General features: G+C 39.8%; 1 protein-coding gene across 1 annotated transcript in view; it reads right to left on the minus strand.

Moving 5' to 3' along the window:
• The window catches only part of Xpo1 (exportin 1), a 53,033-nt gene that overhangs the window by 4,641 nt on the left and 24,833 nt on the right, over window positions 1–23,559 (minus strand). The window contains exons 5-18 of the mRNA XM_013022510.1: window positions 18,987–19,048; window positions 18,325–18,369; window positions 16,990–17,171; window positions 15,419–15,467; window positions 14,951–15,070; window positions 12,223–12,351; window positions 11,008–11,166; window positions 9,548–9,745; window positions 8,240–8,378; window positions 7,857–8,038; window positions 7,621–7,777; window positions 7,375–7,538; window positions 7,004–7,138; window positions 4,979–5,162 (exon numbers count right to left, since the gene is read on the minus strand). Coding sequence (XP_012877964.1) covers window positions 4,979–5,162; window positions 7,004–7,138; window positions 7,375–7,538; window positions 7,621–7,777; window positions 7,857–8,038; window positions 8,240–8,378; window positions 9,548–9,745; window positions 11,008–11,166; window positions 12,223–12,351; window positions 14,951–15,070; window positions 15,419–15,467; window positions 16,990–17,171; window positions 18,325–18,369; window positions 18,987–19,048 — 1,905 coding nt within the window. The remainder of the gene's footprint in view (window positions 1–4,978; window positions 5,163–7,003; window positions 7,139–7,374; window positions 7,539–7,620; window positions 7,778–7,856; window positions 8,039–8,239; window positions 8,379–9,547; window positions 9,746–11,007; window positions 11,167–12,222; window positions 12,352–14,950; window positions 15,071–15,418; window positions 15,468–16,989; window positions 17,172–18,324; window positions 18,370–18,986; window positions 19,049–23,559) is intronic.

Raw genomic sequence — 23,559 nt, forward strand, 5'->3', positions numbered from 1 at the left:
TTATGTGGTGCTGAGGAATGAACCCAGGGCCTCATGCATGCAAGGCAAGCGCTCTACCACTGAGCCACCTTCCCAGCCCGAGAATTTTTTAATTCTGAGTTTTCCATTAATAGGACCCTGGTTGACTCCAAATAACTAAAACCTCAGAATGAATGGATGAGAAAGGGACCTATTACATAGTTTTTGAGTAGGCTAACAAACAAAAGTACACCTATTCTATATACTTACCTGTATCAGCAACATTCCTCATAGTATGTTTGAAAGCCCAGATAATAGAATCCAAAACAAGTTTAAACTGTGCAGGTGGAATAGCTAAGAAGGCTGGGAAACAATGAGAATTGACAGCCTGAAGTAGTAAAAAAAAGTTCGTTCTGTGTTCAGGATATTCTTCAAAATCCTAAAAAATGATAAGAACAAATATATAAATGGCTTACTCATGCTAAATGGGAGGAAAGAGGCAAATTTTAATTTAGTACAAACAAGAATCCCACAAGACAATCATTTCAAAGGTAAGCTCAAAACTTTTCAAGATGAAAGTACAATGTATTACACATGAATGACCAAATGGAATAAATGCAAAAAACAAAAGGCTAGCTGTCAATGGCTCATACCTTTAATCTTTTGTTGTTTTTTGGGGGGGGGTCTGGTCGTGGGGCCTGAACTCTGGGCCTCGGCACTGTCCCTCAGCTCTTCAGCTCAAGGCTAGCGCTCTACCACTCGAACCACAGCACCACTTCCAGCTTTTTTCTTTTTGCTTATGTGGTGCTGAGGCATCGAATCCAGGGCCTCATGCATGCAAGGCAAACGCTCTACCACTGAGCCACCTTGCCAGCCCCACACCTTTAATCTTAATCATCCAGGAAGCTGAGACCTGAGGATCCCAGTTCCAAGCCAGACGGGGCAGACAAATCCAAGACAAATCCAGTTCAACCCCATTAAAAAGTATGATTTAAGTGGCAGAGTGCCAGCTTTGATTAAAAAATCAAGACTCAGCAGTGACACACACACACACACACAAACCCAAACCCAAAAGTTACACAAAACTGAAGATTACTTCTCTATCTAGTATTTAATAACTGATAGTTAATATTAATCTTAACTTCAGTGCCCTAGTATTATAGTAATAAATTCAGATCATTTATACTTTAAAAGAGTAGAGGCTATACCATAGAATTGACCACTATACAAATCACATGTAAATCACTTACCTTATTTATCATATTCAATGTGCACTCAAAAACAGCATCAAATATTTGAGGTATTTCAGCTGTTATATGTCCCCCTAACTTGTTGACAATAATGGCCATAGTACTAAGTACTTCTGGTTCTCTAGCAGCTGGGACATTTCTCTGGTAATCAATGAGAACTGCATCCAACAGAGGAGGAACAAAATTTTCAGCTACCTGTTTAAAAATAAAATTGTCAAAGGTCTAAATTTCGTAATATAAACTAGGGGATTCTGTGCTTCTAAGATTTAGGTGGATAATCCTTAGTAAATGGGAAAAAATACGCTTTTATAAGGTTTTCCCAAGTTGAAGCTTTTAAAAAAATTTTTATTTGTTATTATAAAGGTGATGGAGGGGCTGGGAAGGTAGCTCAGTGGTAGAGCACTTGCCTTGCATGTATGAGGCAAAAAAAAGCTGGAAGTGATGCTATGGCTCAAGTGGTAGAGCATTGGCTTTGAGCTGAGGGACAGCACCCAGGCCCAGAATTCAGGTCCCACAAAACCAAAAAGAACAAAAAAAAAAAAAAGGAGATGGGGGGGGCTGGAAAGGTGGCTCGGTGGTAGAGCGCTTGCCTTGCAATGCATGAGGCCCTGGGTTTGATTCCCCAGCACCACATAAACAAAAAGAAAAAAGCCGGAATTGGCGCTGTGGTTTAAGTGGTAGAGCACTAGCCTTGAGCTGAAGAGCTGAGGAATAGCACCCAGGCCCAGAGTTCAGACCCCACAACCAGACCCCCAAAAAAAAGGAGATGGCAAGAGGGATTACAGTTACATATATTAGGTAAAAGAGTACATTTCTTAGCCATGTGCTGGTGACTCACACCTGTAATCCAAGTTATTCAGGAGGCTAAGAACTGAAGATTGTGATTCAAAGCAGTCCATAATGTTTTTGTTTTTGTTTCCTAGTCATGGGGCTTGAACACGATCAGCTCTTCAGCTCAAGGCGAGAGCTCTACAATTTGAGCCACAGCACCACTTTTGGCTTTCTGGTGGTCAACTGGAGTTAAGAGTCTCACTTTCCTGCTCCCGATGGCTTTGAACCTTGATCCTCAGATCTCAGCCTCCTGAGTAGCTAAGATTACAGGCATGAGTCACCAGCACCCAGCCCATAAGACTCTTATCTCTTAACTTACAACCAGAACCTGAAGTGGAGCTGTGGCTAGTGGTAGAGAGGTAGCCTTGAGCAAAATAGCTCAGGAATAGTGCCCTGGCCTTGAGTTCAACAGGAACAAAAAAAGGGAAAAAAAGAATACATTTTTTTAATAACAGGTCACCTTTTTTCCCTCACTTTCTCCGTTTTCCCCCATCCACAAATTGTTCATTTTCAAGTGTCTAGTGAGTACCACTGCTGCATTCATTCACTTTGTCCCTCTATTTCTATGCCCCCCTTTATCCTGCCCAAAGACAGATAAACAAGACAAAAAGAAATAAACTTTTGTTTCCATTTCCTGAAGTTCATTTCAATAACTATTATCTCTAAGTTGAAGCAGGAAAATACATACTATAATTGAGAAAGGTCACACACACAGCATAGTTCAAATACATTCTCACCTTAATTAAATCAAGAGGCTAAAATTAAGTGGCTCCAAGAAAAAGCAATTCCATACCAAGTAATAATATGTTAAATTATGACCAAAAGAAAAAAACAAGAGGATTGTTGACATGTTGTTCCGTTGTAAGAATAACTGTCAATTTCTTAAATGGATATTGTAAAGAACCAAGAATCCACCTAACCAGTGGACACATTCTTCATGACTTTTAATATAATGAATACTACTGGTAAAGTTTTAAAATTATTAATAGTTGTTGTCAGTCGTGGGGCTTTAACTCAAGAACTAGGTGCTGCCCTTGAGCTGTTTTTGCGCAAGGCTAGTGGTCTACCACTTTGAGCCACATTGCCACTTCTGGTGTTCTGGTAGTTAAGTGGACATAGAGTCTCTGAACTTTTTGCCAAGGCTGGCTTTGAAGCAGTCCTTCAGATCTTTTGAGCAGCTAGGCTTACAGGCATGAGCAAATTGGTAAAATGTTTATCAAACAAAAATAATGTCAAGCTAGGCGCCTCAGTAGCTCATGCCTATAATCCTAGCTCCTCAGAACGCTGAGATCTAAGGATTTTGATCCAAAGCCAGCCAAGACAAGGAAAGTCCATGAGACTCTGAAGCCCCAGTTAACCACGAGAAAACTGGAAGTGACATTTTGGCTCAAGTGGTAGAGTGCTTGCCTTGACCTGAAGAGTGCATGGACAGCACCCAGGCGGAGTTCAAGCCCCATGACCAACAACAACAACAAAAAAAATAACAATGTCATTCCTAAACCTTCTACAAAGAAAAATTTAAAATTATACAAGTTTGAGGTGAGGATGTAATTCCAATCATAGATCATGTACCTAGAACTTTTTTTTTTTTGCCAGTCTTGGGACCTGAACTCTGGGTCTGGGTGCTGTCCCTCAGGTCTTCAGCTTAAGGCTAGCTCTTCAGCTTAAGGCTAGAGCTCTACCACTTGAGCCCAGTACCACTTCCAGCTTTTTGTGCTTATGTGGTGCTAAGGAATGGAACCCAGGTATCATGCATGCAAGGCAAGCACTCTACCACTGAGCTACTTTCCGTGCTGCTGTAACTTTCAAGAGGTCATGGGTTTGGTTCTGGCACACTGTGGGACAAAATAGAAGTAAAAATCTTATTTCCCAACACCAATGACAATAGGATTGGATTTTTTTTCTAATTTCCCAAGGCTCAAGTTATGGCAAAGACATGAAAATAATACTTAATATTATTTAAATAATACTTAAGTGTATGGGCTGGGAAGGCGGCTCACTGGTAGAGTGATTGCCTTGCATGCATGAAGCTCTGGGTTCAATTCCTCAGCACCACATAAGCAGAAAAAGGCTGGAAGTGGAGCTGTGGCTCAAGTGGTAGACCGCTAGACTTAAGTAGAAGAGCTGAGGGACAGCGCTCAGGCCCAATTCAGGCTCTACGACCAACCAAAAAAAAGTTATAGTTTATGAAAACTATGTCCCTTTCTGGAATAAGAACAAAAGACTTAGAAAAAAAATTATTTTTTTGGGGGGGGAGGTCCGGTTGTGGGGCCTGAAATCTGGGCCTGGGTGCTGTCCCTCAGCTCTTCAGCTCAAGGCTAGCGCTCTACCACTTGAGCCACAGTGCCACTTCCGGCTTTTTTCTTTTTGCTTATGTGGTGCTGAGGAATCGAACCCAGGGCCTCAGGCATGAAGGCAAGCACTCTACCACTGAGCCACCTTCCCTTCCTAGAGGTTCTGTTTATGGTAAGTAATCACTCTACAATGAGTTCAGTTATACTCCGTCCTTCCTGTCCCAAGACTAATTTTTTTTTAAAGTCAATCCTGAGGCTTGCACTTTGGACCCAGGAGGTGTCCCTATCTTCAGCTCAAGGCAAGTGCTCTACCACTTGAACCACAGTGCCACTTCCAGTTTTCTGGTGGTTTATTGGATATAAGAGGCTCAGGGACTTAACTTGCCCTAGCTGGTTTCCAATCACAATCTTCAGATCTCAGCCTCCTGAGAAGCTAAGATTACAGGAATGAGCCACTGTCGCCCAGTCTAAGACTAACCTTTATTACAGTTGTTACACTTATTACAGCTGGTTAGAGGCTGCCTTGGATACCTGACATTTGGGAATTCCAGTTTTAAATGTTTAAGAATCACTGAAATTATGAGCTACATCAATGAAGACAGAACTGATGGTATATAGAATTCTATCGTTTTCAGAATCACCTACCATTAGCTTGGATAGCTGCAGAAATATTTTCACTGAGGCACTTATATACATTAAGCATATCTAAATAAATTCTTCCAAGCTGAATTACAAAGGGATGTCCAACAGCTTTGCAAGCTCTCACATTTGTTTTTAAGATGCTACCGAGCTGCTTGACTGTTTCTGGATCTTTCAGTATGTCCACATTCTGCAGGAGAAAAAAAAATACAATTTATACCATGAGAATTATCCATGTAATTATTAAGACAGAAACAATGAGCAGGGTGCTGGTGGCTCATGCCTGTAATCCTAGCTACTCAGGAGACTGAGATCTGAGGATCATGGTTCAAAGCAAGCTTGGGCAGGAAAGTCTGTGAGACTCTTATCTCCAATAAACCACTAGAAAACCGGAAGTGGCACTGTGGTTCAAGCAGTAGAGAGCTCGCCTTGAGCTGAAGAGCACAGGGACAGTGCCCAGGCCCTAAGTTCAAGCCCCACAACCGACCAAAAAAAGAATGCCATTTTTATCCCAAACTACTGTCCTACTTTCAGTACTAAATGATAAAATCAAATACGAAATCCACCTTTAAGGTTGGGTTGTAACTCAGTAGGAGAGCATGAGCTTTGCATGTAAATCCTAGCCATCAATCCTCAGTACTATAAACAAAGGAATGATACGTTCTAAGAACAGAATGATATATTATCATTTTAAGATCAAAATATGAAAAAAGAATCAACAAAACCTTCAATGTTTTAATTGTGCAAGATCACACATAAAAAGCACATATAAGCAGGGCGCTGGTGGCTCACGCCTGTAATCCTAGCTACTCAGGAGGCTGAGATCTGAGGATCACAGTTCAAAGCCATCATCCTTGGCAGAAAAGTCTGCGTGAGTTCAAGCCCCATGACCAAAAAAAAAGCACTTATGAATGAGGACATAATTTCACAAGTATTAAGATCATTCAGGCACTGGTAGTGGCTTATACATGCAATCCTAGCTGGTAAAGAGGTAGACAGTGGAACGCTCTTCACAAAATGTGAGATCATATCAAAAATTATGAGAAGCCGGGAATGTGGTTTAGTGGTAGAGTGCTTGCCTAACATATATGAGGCCCTGGGTTCAACTCCTCATTACCACATACACATAAAAAGTCGGAAAGTGGCACTGTGGCTAAAGTGGTAGAGTGCTAGCCTTGAGCAATATTAGCTCAGGGACAGTGCTCAGGCACTGAGTTCAAGCCCCAGGACTGAGGGGGAAAAAATTATTAAAATAAAAAGAGCTGAAGAAACATGCTTAACAGCATAGCTCATGGATAGCAAGAACAAAGCTGACAGCCAGCGTTGGTGACTCACACCTGTAATCTTAAGATACTCAGGAGACTGAGATCTGAGGATCACAGTTCAAAGCCAGCATGGACAATTAAGTCTGTGAGACTCTTATCTCCAACAAACCACTAAAAAACGGGAAGTGGCACTGTGGCTAAGTGTTAGAGCAATCGCCTTGAGCTGAAGAGTACCCAAGCCCCATGACCAACCACCACAACCACAACAACAAACTGAGCTCAAAACTCAATACCACTGGGAAAGGATGGGAAGGGGAATAAAAGGAGGAGGCAACAATGCTTGATAAGAAATGTACTCATGGTTGGGAAGGTAGCTCAGTGGTAGAGCGCTTGCCTTGCATGCATGAGGCCCTGGGTTCGATTCCTCAGCACCACATAAGCAGAAAAATAAAAAGCCAGAAGCGGCGCTGTGGCTTAAGTGGTAGAGTGCTAGCCTTGAGCTGAAGAGCTGAGGGACAGCACCCAGGCCTAGCGTTCAGGCCCCACGACCGGACCCCAAAAAAAAAAAAAAAGAAAAAAAGAAATGTACTCATTATCTTGCCCATGTAATTGTAACCCCTCTGTACACAATTAAAAAAAAAAAACCTCAATACCATAAAAAAATTCTTTTGAGCTCCAACAGTCCCACCAAACACATACAAACTCAAAATACTGAAATCATAACTACTATTCAACTTCTTTAGAACTTAATAAAAAAATAACTTACTTTGGTTGCCTGCTGGATTATACTATCCCACACTTGATTAGGGAGTAGCATGTATTTTTCTATCAAATGTTCTTGGACTGTTTGGTCTGTCTGTGCACCAATCATGTATCCCACAGCTTCATAAAATGTATGAACCTATTTTTAAAAGACATATTTTAACTTTCACACACACACACACACACACATATATATATATATATATACATCTTAAAATACTAAAATTGATGTAGGCTAAAAGCCTAATTAATAAACTTATCTAAGTTGTTGGCTCATTATTAAAATTTCTCCCAGAAACACTTGAATGGTACAACAATATGGCATTCTATTGCCATTAGTATATCTACCTTAATGCTAGCTTATGTATCACATACCTGCTGAGGCTGAAGATCACAAATTATAGTGTTAATGTTGTTTAAAATCTCATCAATAAACGGCATCACTTCTCCAACCTGAACCTGAACGAAATGCCTGCGGCATTTTTGAGCTATTTTGATGAAAGTATCACAAGCCATGTCCTGCACTCCATCATGGGTCTCTAACAAAACAAAAACGTATGTATTTTTTTTCTAAAAAATTTAACACAATTTAAAAAACAAAAATTGAAAGAAGAAATTTACCATGCATGAATTCAAACAGCTTGTTAACTACTGTCTTCAAAAACTTCCAGTGAGCTCTTAAAAATCTTGGATATTGACCTACTATGTACATGATATTTGATGCAATAATTGCTTTATTATCTTTGCCTCTTTTCTGTTCACATAATCCTAATAGATCCTGCAAAAGGAAACAAATTTAGGCTTTACATCATAAAAAATTTCTACCTAATGCTATTTCTTACATATTTGTCACATACCTTTATAACAGTAACAAGAAACCGTTTTTCATCCTCTTCATGCATTGCTCCACTAATGGAGCCTATTGCCCAACATAACGTATTCAAATTCTTCCAAGACCACTCTGTACCATTCACTTGATTGTGAAGTTTCTCAGTCATTATTCTTTCTGTATCTACATAATCCAGATGAGTAAGGTAAACTACAAAAAAGGAAAGATTCCAAATATTACCAAGCATAAACAATATGTCACAAAAACTTTTTTACTGAAGGTTAACAGTGTATTATTAATAAACATTGCTACTACAAGATTTAGGCAAGTATCACTAAGCCTAAGAAGTATTTTCACTTATGAATATGTGCACAATGGTACAGGTTAAATTAACAGTATTTTCTAACTTACCTAATGTCTCTCTCATATTCTTATACAAATTTATGGAATCTGTATCTTTCATGAATTCTCTCACTACTTCTCCCTGATCGTTTTCTACAACCAGTACTTCCTCTGGTTTAGCCATTCGACTAACCATCAATAAACGAACCTATTCATAAATAAAACAATCAAGAAAAATCTGTTAGACATTTGCAACTGCAGGATTCAGAGAAGATACTTAAGGTATACACTTATATTTTTACCATACTAAACCAAACTCATTCTCACAAAAATAAACTATTAAAAAACTTTTTGTATGTGTGCCAGTACTGATGTCTGAACTCCCAGACTCATGCTCTTGACTTTTATTTTTTACTCAAGACCAGTATTCTTCTTTTTTTTTTTTTGGGGGGGGGGGGGTCGTCTGTCATGGGGCTTGAACTCTGGGCCTGGGCGCTGTCCCTCAGCTCTTCAGCTCAAGGCGAGCGCTCTACCACTTGAGCCACAGCGCCACTTCCGGTTTTCTGGTGGTTTATTGGAGGTAGGAGTCTCACAGTCTTTCCTGCCCAGGCTGGCTTTGAACCTCCATCCTCAGATCTCAGCCTCCTGAGTAGCTAGGATTACAGGCGTGAGCCACCAGCGCCCGGCTTCAAGACCAGTATTCTACCCCATGTAGCCGACCTCTACTTTTGTTTTTGGTGCCCCTACCGAGGCATAATACGTGGCCTAGATCCTGTTCCTTAGCTTTTTCCTTCATGGCTGGTACTCTACCACTAGAGTCACTGCTTCACTTCTGGATCTTTGTTAATTGGAGTTAAGAGTCACATGGACTTTCTTGCTTGTGCTGGGTCTGAATGCAATTCTCAGACTTCAGCTTCTACATAAGCTAGAATTAGAAGTGCTAGCCAGTGGTGCCTGGCTAACTTCTGTATTTTGCTGGTTAATTGCAGAATTGCTACCCAGGTTGACTTTAATCCTCAGATCTCAACATCCTAAATTTTTAAAGAGTATAAGGCACTGCTACCCTGCTAAACCATCAAGGAAAATTTTAATGTAACTTTGCAACGCTTTTTTTTAAACCATATTTTACAGCAGTTTCCCATGTCTCATTCTCAGATTGATTCAATAGGTTGGCTGAGAGTCATTGTGATAATGATGCTGGCACAGGGACCATACCTTGAGATCTACAGCTCTTAAACTAGTGTACATATTCATCACTTGTTGAGAAGTTGCCTGGTACCTTTTACAGTTTATTAATTGAAAGAACATTAGTGAAAGCATTTTTACTTAGCTCAAAATTAAAGCAATAGAAAAATTAAACCACTTTTCTATTGTCACCTTTGATAACACGGGTAAATACAGCTGCCTCCTGGGAGGAACATCAAAATGCTGACTTCCAGAGAGCAATGGAGAAGCAGATGTAGAAAATGGGCTCTCTCTATAGAGTTCAGCTGCCAGATGATTCCAGTATTCAAGACAAATCTTAAAGATTTCAGTTTCTTCCACTTCAGATACCAACAACATATAATGAAGGGCCTACATATAAAATCAATGACATTAAGTAGTTGTTAACACACTGTAACCAATTCCAAGCTCCCTCTTACCATTCTATTCTTTTTTTTTTTTTTTGGGTCCAGTCGTGGGGCTTGTACTCTGGGCCTGGGCGCTGTCCCTCAGCTCTTCAGCTCAAGGCTAGTGCTCTACCACTTGAGCCACAACGCCACTTCTGGCTTTTTTCCTTTTGGTTATGTGGTGCTGAGGAATCGAACCCAGGGCCTCAGGCATGCAAGGCAAGCGCTCTACCACTGAGCCAACTTCCCAGTCCTTACCATTCTATTCTTGCTTGAGATAGCACGTTAATATGTAGCTCAAGATGACTTCAAATTAGCTATTTTCCTGCTATTCTACTAGGAGTACAGATGTGTACTACTATGCTGACCTTGCTTTTTGAGATATGGTAGGCAGGAACGACTCAAAACATTGTTTTTTTAAGGTAAAAATAACCTTATAAACCTATTTATTATTTTTTGTCAGTCATGGGCTTGAACTCTGGACCTTGGCGCTGTCCCTCAGCTCTTCAGCTCAAGGTAAGTACTCTACCACTTGTGCCACAGTACCACTTCTGTTTTTCTGGTGTCAACTGGAGATAAAAATCTCATGTCCTGCCGGGCGCAGGTAGCTCACGCCTGTAATCCTAGCTACTCAGGAGGCTGAGATATGAGGATCGTGGTTCAAAGCCAGCCCAGGCAGGAATTCCATGAGACTTTTATCTGCAATAAACCACCAGAAAACTGGAAGTGGTGCTGTGGCTCAAGCGGTAGAGCGCTTGCCTTGAGCTAAAGAGCTGAGGGATAGCGTCCAAGCCTGGAGTTCAAGCACCACAACCAACAAAACAAAAACAAAAAAAACCCAACTCATGTCCTTTCCTGCTGGGGCTGACTTTGAACTATGATCCTCAGATCTCAGTCTCCTAAGTAGCTAGGATTACAGGCGTAAACACCTGGCATTGAATCTAATTTTAAGACAATGTCTTACACTATGTGGCCCACGGTGGCTTTAAAATTTCTTTCTTCACACACTTACTGTTCACAGGAGTTTGTCACCAAGTCGTTAAAAATCTTAAGTTTGATTGTAAATGTTTAAACTTAGCTTTATAGAAACCACAAAAGCAAGTAATGGCTTATAATGCACAAGAAAAAGTAAGAACTCTCAAAGCTTTATACATCTTTGAAGGCACATGTTTAGAGCTGCTTTTATAATTTATCAATTTTCAGGTACCAAAAATCCACAAAGTTTACCTCCATGAGTGTTTCCCTGAGATTGAGTCTTTTCTCTATAAGTTGACCATGTTCTTTCAGAAAGGTGCAGAGAAATAAACTGAGATTTTGAATAAAGTTCTGTTCATCATCTTTTCCATTTGAGTATGCAAGTCGAATATTAGTATTTAAGGGAAGCATCTGTGAAGTTAAAATTCACTATTAGTTTCTATCATATAAACCTAACAAAAGAAATTATTTTAAGCTTTTAAGATTCCAAAATCGGTATTTTTTTTTTGGAGGAGGGGGTGAGTCCTGGGACTTGAACTCAGGGCCTGGGCAATGTCCCTGAGCATCTTTTCCTCAAGGATAGCACACTATCATTTCAGCCACTGCACCACTGCCAGCCTTTTCTGTTTATGTGGTTCTGAAGAGGCAAACCCAGGGCTTCAAGCACTACCAATAAGCCATTTCCAGCCCCCACCAAGTCTCTTATACCGATTTGTTTTATTACAACCTGGACTGATTCTTTCTCTCTCTTTTTCACATCACATAGGTAATGTGCCCACAAGGTCCAAGGGAGGCACATGTCACACAGGCATGTGAGGACCCAATCATCACACTCACATTTATAAACCTTTCAACTCCCTGATAAGTGACACTGAAAATGCAAAGTCAATCCACTGATTAAAAAATAGTAATATAGCATTAGAATTGTTTTTCCTAATCACTTCTGATAACTAGTCGTGCTGGGGTGGAATTTCTCAGACAAAATATCACCAATCTGAGGCTTCACTAGCAATTCAAAAAAGCACACTGAGGGGCAGTTCTCACATTTCTAATATATTTCAAAAAATTTTTGGAAGTTCTTAATAATTACAAATTTCATAAAAATAATCAGATTAGCCAGGCGCTGGTGGCTCACGCCTGTAATCCTAGCTACTCAGGAGGCTGAGATCTGAGGATGGCAGTTCAAAGCCAGCCCGGGCAGGAGAGACCGTGAGACTCCTATCTCCAATAAACCACCAGAAAACCGGAAATGGTGCTGTAGCTCAAGTGGTAGAGCGCTCGCCTTGAGCTGAAGAGCTAAGGGACAGCACCCAGGCCCAGAGTTCAAGCCCCACGACCAACCAAAAGAAAAAAAAAATAGTAATAATCAGATTATGGCCAATCTGTGCTAAAACAATGCAACCTGACCCCAACATTTTCAAAGGCACTAAGATTGTTGGGTCAATTTTCAGAATACTGGTATATTACCTGTTTTAGCTGCATCATTGTCAGTGTAAATAGTGTTACAAATTGTTCTTCATATTGGCTTACACTCACACCAGCAATCTCAGTGAGGCACTTTAGAGAAACATTTCGAAACATTGGAACATTCAGGAACTGTTTGCAAAAAAGGGCAAAAAGCATAAAATTAAATGACACAAAATACTTGAAGTTAACATAGGGGAAGTTGGTGCTATCAGAACACAAGGATACATAACACAGATGAGTGATATATTACATTTTGCACATGAACCCAGACACATACCTTTTTTGACTTTATAATCTACCAATGTATACTAAATGCCTTTGGGGAATTGTTATTGTTATTATAAAGATGTACAAAAGGGTTACAGCTATATTAGTCAGGTCGAGTACATTTCTTTTTGTAGAAGATCATGCTTTCCTTTGTTCTCGTCCCAGTTTTTCCCTCCCATCCCCAACCACAGCTGTATAGTTCATTTTCAACATAGTGTCTCATGAGTATCACTGCCGTATTAAATGTTCACCCTTTCTCACTCCATTTCTGTGCCCTCCTTACTCTCCCAAAGACAGACAGTAACAGTAACACAGAGAAAACTCTTGTTTCTATTTCCTGGAATTCACTTCAATATTGATTTATATGATCAGATGCACATGGGTACTCTGCCTTTGTATTCTACAGCTAAGAGTATTCTCCTTTATCTCACTGTGTGAAAATGAATTAGCTTTATTCTTTGTAGTAATGGGCATTGAATTCAAGACTTTAAGTAAGTGCTCTATTACTTGAACCATACCCCAAGTCCTTTTGTTTCTATCCTTTGTTGTTGTTTTTTTTTTGCCAGTCCTGCATCTAGAAAGTAAGAGCCTACATGCTGTCTCTGAACTTTATGTTTAAGACTAGCACTCTACTACTTGAGCCATAGTTCTACTTCTAGATTTTTTTCCCCATAATTGGAAATCAGTCTTATGAACTTCCCTACTAAGGTTAGAGTCCAACTGTGATCCTCAATCTCACTTTCCTGGGTAGCTAGGATTACAGTATGAAGCAACTGTGCCTAGCTTGTACTTTCTGTTGTTGTTTGTCAGTCCTGGGGTTTGAACTCAAGGGCCTGGAGCACTGTCCCTGAACCTCTTTTTACTCTAGCACTCTACCACTCTAAGCAACAATGCTACTTTCAGTTTTCTGGTAGACTGGCTCAGAATCATGATCCTCAGATCTGCCTCCTGAGTAGCTAGGATTATAAGCATGAGCTACCAGGACCCAGCATAGATCTAGAGATCCTCCTGCCCCTACACCTATCAAAGACCACCATCCAGCTACAATATGCTTTCTTCTGATGGTGTCCAATCATCTGAAAAGCAAAGTTACTTACAAACTTCTGCCTGACCTACTATATGACTTTCAAGAACATCATGAACTAGATCCAATACCTTGACTGCTTAAGATTTTAAAGTGTGTGTGTGTATGTGTGTGTGTGTGTGTGATGGGAAGGGATGGGGAAACAAAGGGGGAGGCTACAATGCTTGATGTACTTATTATCTTGCCCAGGTAATATAACCCCTCTGTACAGTATTTTCAAAATTAAAAAAAAAAAAAGACTTTAAAGCAGGATTGGTAAACAGGCATTAAGTTATGAATGGCAGTTGTGGGTGGCAATTTTGTAAGTATTAAAAACCCTAAATGGAGACTGTGTTCTTTGCCTCATATACAATATACATCTGAGGGAAGGTGGAGGGAAGCGCACAGAACCAGCGCAAAACAGGTGAAAATGTGCAGCAGTGGGGACCATTGACTGCACTGGACATTGATGAAAGCTAACCAAGTAACTCATGGGAGGAGATAGGAGGGAGGGAATAAGAGAATGAGGGAACAGATGATACCAAGCAAAAAGAAAGAAATGTACTTATCACCTGACATGTCAAGATAACCCCCACTGCATATCGCCTCTAAAACAACAAATAAAAAAAATGAGAAGTAGAACATGAGGCCTGGCTCAAGCAGAACACCAGCTGTGATAACCAAGTAAGAGGATAAGGTCTAGGTTCAAGTTCCAGTAACAGCATGATGAATGAGAGATGGGGTGGGGAAGGAGAGGAGGAAGTGATGCCACCTGTTATCCTAAACAAGGAGGCTGAGATAGGATCAACCTAGAATATCAAGGACCTCAAAAAACAACAAAACCCAAAACAACAAAATGACTTTATAAGTAAGTGAACATACCTTGAACCACAAAGTATTAAAAAGTTACAAAACTCACTTTTTATGTTGTTCAATAAGTACCTTATTCATTACATCTTTCAAGATAATACAACTGATAATAATATTTATTCAATGAGAAACAGTAACACAATTCCATAATGGAGTAATAGGTTTTGTGTTTGTTTTCTGCTTTTCTTTTTGCTTTGCCTAGGCTGAGCAAGTGCTTTGGCTTTCCTACTCTGAATTTTGAGACAGGGTGCTACTGAGTAGCTCAAGCTGGCACTGGACTAACTATACAGCTCAGACTGGCCTCAAAAATCACAGCTTCTCTGCCTCCTCAGTGATGGTATTACAGGTAGGTGCTACCATGCCTCAGGATTTTGAGGCTCATGACTAACAATTACTAGCTGCAACGCTGGAAAAGTCTTTTTGAGCAGTTTCTTCAAATTACCATTCTGAATGAAAGCAAACAGTTTCTAAGACAAAAGGATATTATTACTCTAGTGACAAAAAAAAACTTTAATAAATCCATTTTACCTTATAAATTAATGTGCTGATTAACTTGGTCTCAAAAATATATCCCAGTGGAATCCAGTTCAGAAATCTCAACAGTGTTTCCAAGGTTGCATGTACAAGTGGAGCATTTTGAGAATTTTCCTGGTAACAAAAACATGTTAATAATTACTTTCCATTAATTTCTCCTTGAGTGTGTGTGTGTGGGGGGGGGGGTGCCAGTCCTGAGTCTTTAAGTCAGGGCATGGGTGCATCTGCTACTAAGCATTTTATGCTTAAGGGCAGTGCTCCACAGTTTGAGTCACACCTCTTCTTCCAGCATTTTGGCAGTAGAATCTAACTGTATTTAAGTTTCATGGACTTTCCTGCTTGGGCTACCTTTGAGCCATTACCCTCAGATCTCAGTTTCATTAGAACCTAAGATTGCAGGCATGAGCCACCAAAGCCTGGCCAATAGTTAATAATCATAAAAGTGAAATTTAAAGAACTTACCATTACAAACTGACAAAGTTGAAATATTTGTGAGAATTCATTGCACATGCTAAAAAAACAACAAAAACACGTCAGGATGAGAAGATAGAAAAACACCCTAATTATGTACAATTCAATAAAAATAATAAATGCTGAGCTCAATGGTACATACATCTATGATCCTAGCACTTGAGGTGGAGTTCAAAGATAGCTTGGACTACATGGGAAGATTTTCTCAAAATCAAAACGAACGACACCCCTCCCCCAATACCAAACAACAAAAAGCCCAGTAAAAAACCTTGGCAATCTGGTCAATGAGGTGATTTCTAAAAGAACACATGTAAGGCATAATTAAAAGTCTACAAGCCATTAAAAATTACAATTAAGCATCAGGTGTGGTAGTATATGCATGTGGTAGTATATGTACTGAGGAGGCTGAGGAAAGAGGATCCTGAGTTTGAGGCCAACCTGAATTACTAAGAAAGATCTAGGTTAGCATGGTATACAGCAAGACTGTCTCAAAAATAGAAAACTCCAAAATCAAATTATAAACACTTTCTATTACCATTTCTTGAGATTAGAATTATATAGGTATACTCAACAACCATCAGCTACATTTGCTGTTTAAAGGTTTACCTATCAAGACCCTACATTTCATATCTTAACAGATATGTGAAGAAAATATGTTTCCTAACAGTGCTATTGTTTCAATAATTTAAATCAAGGTTGTCCCTTTAAGACATCAAAAAAAAAAAGCCTTCCCCAAAACTGTATTAAATTATTAAATGGTATTTAAAGTTACATGTGTACCCCTCCCTTATCTGCAGAGGATAAGCATAAAACCATGAATATTCTGAACCCTATAAATTTTTATCACATACACCACATACACATGCACTTTCTCATTCTAGTTATAGCAACTTACACACAGTAAAATTAACAACAAATAATAAAACAGAAAATTGTATTATCTCTTTCAAAATGTCTTATTGTATTCCCACCTTAAAAAAAAAAGCTGGGGGAGGGGGAGAGAGAAGGGGGAGGTGGGGAGGTGGAGAGGGAAGGGATGATAGGGGAAAAACAGAGGTAACAATGCTCAATAGGAAATGTATTCATTACCTTACTCATGTAACTGTAACCCCTCTGTACAGTATTTTTACAATAAAAAAGCATTAAGAAAAAGGTAGGCAAACATTCTACCACTAAGCCATATTCCCAGCCTTAAATAAATTACAGATAAAAAAGGTTGTGGTGTTCTTAATGACTGCAACAAGTAATATACCTACAACGCATGTAGATTACTTACTACTTAAGACAAAGTCTGGCACATCCATACTATATACGGGAACTATCAAGATTCAGGGAATTACAAACAAGATGACCATTACACACAAATCATTTTATGAGATCTTAACATTACACATACTTTTATATCTGTCATTTACATTTGGACTACTTTAGAACTATTTTTCAACTTGTAATTGAAAACACTGCTGAATACAGTTCACTAAATATTTATAATTCACTTCCAAATTACTTGAAATAACCTAAAAGTTTATGTTTTGAAATTTTAAAACACAATTATTACTTGCCTGTCTTTTAAATGCTTTGCTTTCACTTGAGTTATCTGTCCACTAGAAAAATCAAATACTTCTTCGCTCAAGAGTTTGAGAATCACCATATTATTTTGACAAAGACTTTCGCTGGTCCTACTTGCTCCAACAATGTCACTGATAAAAGTTGGCCAATGCTTAGGCCATTCTTGTTTAAGTATCTAAAATAAGACATGAAGTATTAATTTCCCTTCTCAAAAGCAGTTAAAAAAAGAAGCCTCAAAAGAAATTGCACGATACTGAAACACAGGACTAAACATTAACTACTTTCTATTTTCGTTTATTAAATGCCTATCTATATCATATACTAGGTAGAAAACAGAATAAAAATAGTCATATATATTTTTTGTGTGCCTGAATTATGCTTCTGTCTCACAATGGGTATTCTACAGTTTGATCCATACCTCTGTTTTTTTCTTTTCTTTTGGTGTGTGTGTGTGTGTGTGTGTGTGTGTGCGTGCGTGCGCGTGTGCTCACATGCACGCTGGTCCTGGAGCTTGAATTCAGGGCCTGACACTGTCTTTGAGCTTTTTAAATCAAGAGAAGCACTCCACCACTTGAACCACAGCTCTACTTCTGGCTTTTTGGTGGTTAATTGGAGAATGAGACTCGGCCTTTCCTGCCTACACTGACGTCAAACTGAGATCTTCAGTTCTCAGCCTCTTCGGTAGGTAATATTATGGGCATGAACCACTGGTGGCCAGCAATTGCCCTTTTTAAATGTTTAACTAATTATTGCTAGTTCTGGGGCTTGAACTGGACTTTGTCCCTGTCTTGAGTAAAAGTAGGATTGAAAAACCATCTGCTTACTAAAAACCTAATGGACCACACTAAATTTGTAAATTGTACTCTATTTGCAGCTATATTCTTTGGGGAAAACAAAAACTTGTGTCACATACTACAGGGAACTAATCAATATAAAAATTTAAATTTTAGACTGCACAGAATGTTAAAAGACAGTATAGAGATCAATTAGAATGATACAAAAAAGTCAAGGCAAATATGTAAATTAAGATTGAAAGAGGTAACAAGGAAAAATGCCTATGAGGAAAAGAGTCAAGAAGAATCCAAAGCCTCACAAAAACTTGACAATTCACATTAATACCATATTGATAGGTTTATAATACTTGACTATTCCTACCCAATACTAAGACTAGATGATCACTATTACAGTTGTTATTAAACTAACTACTCTTACTACTTCTACAACTTAATAGTCTACTTTATTTGATAAAGTAGGTTTAAAGACTGTGTTCAAATATTAAACATTATAGAAACATTCAATAATTCTTATGAGGAAGTTAAAAGGCTTACCTGGACAAGAATCATATTTAATTTCCCGATATACACCTTTTCTTTCTAAGGAGAAAAAAAATTGGATTAAATGATAGCCTAAAGTAGAGTTGCCTGAGAAACAGTGAGTGGAATACCACTATAAAAGTATATCTTTGGGCTGGGAAGGTGGCTCAGTGGCAGAGCGCTTGCCTTTCATGCCTGAGGCCCTGGGTTCAATTCCTCAGCACCACATAAGCAAAAAGAAAAAAAGCTGGAAGTGGTGCTGTGGCTCAAGTGGTAGAGCGCTAGCCTTGAGCTGATGAGCTGAGGGACAGTGCCCAGGCCCAGAGTTCAGGCCCCATACTGATAAAAAAATAAATAAATAAAAAAAAATAAAAGTACATCTTTGAGCCAGGTGCCAGTGGCTCACACATGTAATCCTAGCTACTCAAGAGGATCATAGTTTGAAGCTGGTCAGGGCAGAAAAGTCCATGTGAAACTCTTTATCTCTAACCACTCAAAAACCAGAAGTGGCACTGTGGCTCAAAGTAGAGTACTACCCTTGAGCAAAAGCACTCAGGGACAGTGGCTGGGCCCTGACTTCAAATCTCATTATTTATCTTTATGATTAATAAAAGTACTTACAAAACCTAAATGACCAGGCAATCTAAAAAGAAAAAAAAAAACTCATTAATTCTTACCTCTACACAAGTTGGGTCAGAAGATGTCTTGATAATGAGGCCAACAACATATTTTTTTATTCCTATTAAAAAAATTGTACATAATGTCATAACAAATATCAAAATAACTTATTCATGATAACCAAAGCTATGCTATACGAATTACCAGATAATTTATTTCCTTTACAGAAGTACATGAACTTGCTTGTGGAGAGAACTCAACAATATACTTTGAGTAAAATTTTGTAACCAGTATTTTAGCTGTTCCATCTTAAAGAAAAAAATTTTTTACTGCTAACTATGCAGTATTGGCATTATTTTTCCACTATAGAGGAATTTTGTATAGCCTTATTTTCCAACTTCATTATGATTTTTCAGAAATACTTTGTAATAAAAACCAAGAGTGTATTTTTTTTCTTCCAGTCCTGGGGCTTGAACTCTGGGCCTGGGCGCTGTCTTCTCTCAGCTCTTCAGCTCAAGGCTAGTGCCCTACCACTTGAGATACAGTGCCATTTCCGGTTTTTTTCTGCTTATGTAGTGCTAAGGAATACAACCCAAGGCTTCATGCATGCAAGGCAAGCACTCTACCACTGAGCCACCTTCTCAGCCCAAAAGTGTATTTTTTTTAATGTACATAATGCATTAAAAAAAACCCATAAAATCATTTTGAAACATGCTAATAGGTCTTCAGGACCTGGGAAAAAGCATATCAATTACTAAAATAATTAGGGTCAGCCATGCTATTCAGTAATACATTGTTTGGCTTAGCATGTGCAAAAACATACATTTCATTACAAACCTTGCCCAAAAGGCAAATTAATTTAGTATGTTTACTTTAAAACTTTCTTTGGTTCATTATTTGAACAATCTTAGTATGTAGTTGAGGACAACCCCCAAGTTTCCCAATGCTAAAATTATAAACATTGGCAAACAGTTCTGGATTCCATTAACTTCTCTGTCCCTGTTTTTTTTTGTTGTTGTTTGTTTTTTTTTCCCCCCTCATCTTCTTATTTTGGTGCCGATCCTGTGGCCTAACCTCAGTGTGCCTCATGCTATTGCTTGGCTTTTCCATTCAAGGCTATCACCTGAGTCTCACCTCCACTTCTGTGAATTTACTTGACAGAGGTAAGGGTCTCACAGACTTTCCTGCTCTGGAAAGCTTCGAACCTCATCTTCAGATCTCAGCCACCTACTGAGTAGCTAGGATTACAAAGCGTGGAGCCATTAGTGCCAGGTAACCCAGCTTCATAAATTACTATCATTAAAGCTCTTTTTGTCTAGTTTGTTTCTATGTCTTTGGGAGTGTAAGGGAGGGACAAAGTGTAAAGGAGGGACAAAGGGTAAACAGAAGCAGCAATGTTACTGGATAATATGTTGAAAACTATACAACTTGTGGGTAGGATGGGAGGGAAAAACTGGGAAGAGAGTGAGGGATGGGATGGCAGTGTCCAAAAGGAAATGAACTCTTTACCTGATTTATGTAACTGTAACTCCTGTTTTCAGCATTTTCAAATAGTTTTTAAAAGTTTTTCATAAAAGATGGGTCTAAAAAGGAGGAAATGTTCCTCTGAATTTTTTTTTTATGATGCCACCCTAGCGCTTGAACTCTGGACCTAGGTACTGTCCTTGAGCTTTTTCTTGCTCAAGGCCAGTACTTGACCACTTGAGCTACACTTCTGACTTTTTTGAGTGGTTAACTAGAGATAAAAAAAAAAAAAAACAACCTCATGGAGAGCTAGAAACCAGAAGTGGAGCTGTGGTTCAAAGTGGCAGAGTACTAGCCTTGACCAAAAAGAGCTTAAAGACAGCATCCAGAAGTTGGGCATTAGTGGCTCACACCTGTAATCCTAGCTACTCATGAGGCTGATCTGAGGATCAAGGTTCAAAGCCAGCCCAGGCAAGAGACTCTTATCTCTAACCACCAGAAAACCTGAAGTGGCACTGTGGCTCAAGTGGTAGAGGGCTAGCCTTGAGCTGAAGACCTGAGGGGTAGTATCCAGGCCCAGAGTTCAAGCTCCACAACTGACCAAAAAAAAAAGTTGAATTATATATACTATATATGTATCTTCAACTCTTAGCCAGGCAAAGCAATTAAAGCTTATGCCAATACACACAGATTACAAAGCAATTAATAATCATCCCTCAGGGCCGGATGGGGATGGCTCATGCCTATAATCCTAGCTACTAAGGAGGCTGAGATCTGCGGATCGATGTTCAAAGCCAGCCTGGGCAGGAAAGGGCAGGAAAGTCCTTGAGACTCTTATCTCCAATAAACCACTAGAAAACCGGAAGTGGCACTGTGGCTCAAGCTGTACAGTGCTAGCTTTGAGCTGAAGAGCTGAGGGATAGCGCCCAAGCCCAGAGTTCATGCCCCACAACGGACAAAATAAATAAATGAAAAATAATCATCCCTCAGGAATGCTTTGTAGATACTAGATATATGAAGACAGGATAAAAACACACAGTATTGAAACTTGTTATTTATAAAAAGGATTCATTAAATAAAAGTATATTCACTAAATAATTAAAAGTATATTAGGTTCCAAATTTCTCTGAAAGGAAAAGGTCCAACTCAAGGCATCAGGTTACATTATCAGCATCTTAACAATTCAGTGATATACACTGTGATTAAGTTTTCAACTAAACTAAGAACTGCTTCAGAAAAAAAAATTTATTCTGGGACAAATTATTAACAATGAAGTTGTGAGTTCCAATTCTACCTTGACAGTATCTAATCTCATCTACCACAGAAAACAGCCTTAAAACATTTTTTTTTGGGGGGGGGAGGGTCCGATCATGGGGCCTGAACTCTGAGCCTGGGCGCTGTCCCTCAGCTCTTCAGCTCAAGGCTAGCACTCTACCACTTGAGCCACAGCGCCACTTCTGTCTGGCTTTTTTCTGTTTGCCTATGTGGTACTGAGGAATTGAACCCAGGGCCTCATGCATGCAAGGCAAGCGCTCTACCACTGAGACACTTTCCCAGCCCAACTAAGACAGTTTTATCTGCTTGCTTTCCTTACACATCCAAGGAAAATCAAAATATCATTCCAACTCTTCACTAAATGGAATCGTTGTTGTAACCGCCAAATGGGACAGATAATTCTAAACTCCTGTTAGGGACTACTCTTCATAAAGCTCAACACACCTGGCTCAAGCATACCTATGATCCTAGCTACTCAGGAGGTTGAGGTCTGAGGATCAAGGTTTGAAGTTAGCATGTCTGTGAGACTCTTTCTTTTTTTTTTTGATCGGTCGTGGGTCTTGAACTCGGCTTGGGCCTGCACTCTTCAGCTCAAGGCGAGCACTCTACCACTTGAGCCACAGCGCCACTTCTGGTTTTCTAGTGGTTTATTGGAGAGTCTCAGGGACTTTCCTGCCTGGGCTGGCTTTGAACCGATCTTCAGATCTCAGCCTCTTGAGTAGCTAGGATTACAGGCATGAGCCACCAGCGCCTGGCTGTGGGATTCTTATCTCCAATTAACCACTACCAAAAAGACTAAAATAAAGCAAGTCTTGAGCAAAAAATCTCCAAAACACACTCACTCACACTCTCTCTCTCTCTCACTCACTCTCAGCCAGAAGTGGGAGTTGTGGCTCAAGTGGTACATGCCAGCTTTAAGCTAAGGGAAAGCACCAATACCCACATTAAACGAGCTATAAAAGTACAATATATTTGAACAGTACTTCGAAGGAAAAAATAAAACACCACATTCCTCTATAGGGTTGATGTGAAAGGATGTTCAACACTCAATCATTAAGGAAGAGGAAGGAGGAAGGAAGGAGGGAGGGAGGGAGGGAGGGAGGGAGGGAGGGAAGGAGGGAGAAAGGTAGGGAGAAAGGTAGGGAGAGAGTGAGAAGGAAAGAAGGGAGCGAGGGAGAGATTTCCTGATTTTTAATTTTATGAAATTTCTGGTTTTGAGTATGAGAAAAAAAGTGTGAAGGGGCTGGGAAGGTAGCTCAGTGGTAGAGTGTTTACCTTACATGCATGAGGGCCTGGGTTCGATTCCTCAGCACCACATAAGCAAAAAGAAAAATGCCGGAAGTGGTGCTGTAGCTCAAGTGGTAGAGCACTAGCCTTGAGCTGAAGAGCTGAGGGACAGCGCCCAGGCCCAGAGTTCAGGCCCCACGACCGGACCCAAAAAAAAAAAGGGAATGCAAAAACAAAAGGGAGGGGGAGGTTAGGAAAGTGGCTCAGTGGTAGAGTGCTTGCCTTGCATGCATGAGGCCCTGGGTTTGATTCCTCAGCATCACATAAGCAGAAAAAGCTGGAAGTAGTGCTGTGGCTCAAGTGGTAGAGCGCTCACCTTGAGCTGAAGAGCTGAGGAAAGCGCCCAGGTCCCACAACAGACCAAAAAAAAAAAAAAAAGAACACAACACAACACATACACACAAATCAAGACCAGACATGGTAGCACACACCTTAATCCCAGCAGGGAGGATGACATAGGTCTGAGGCCTACCCCAGGAAAAAATACAAGACCCTATTTTAAAAATAAAGTTGCCGGGCGCTCGTGGCTCACGCCTGTAATCCTAGCTACTCAGGAGGCTGAGATCTGAGGATCGCGGTTCAAAGCCAGCCCGGGCAGGAGAGACC

This window comes from Dipodomys ordii, unplaced genomic scaffold, assembly GCF_000151885.1.
Source record: "Dipodomys ordii isolate 6190 unplaced genomic scaffold, Dord_2.0 Scaffold63, whole genome shotgun sequence".
Lineage (NCBI taxonomy): Eukaryota > Metazoa > Chordata > Mammalia > Rodentia > Heteromyidae > Dipodomys > Dipodomys ordii.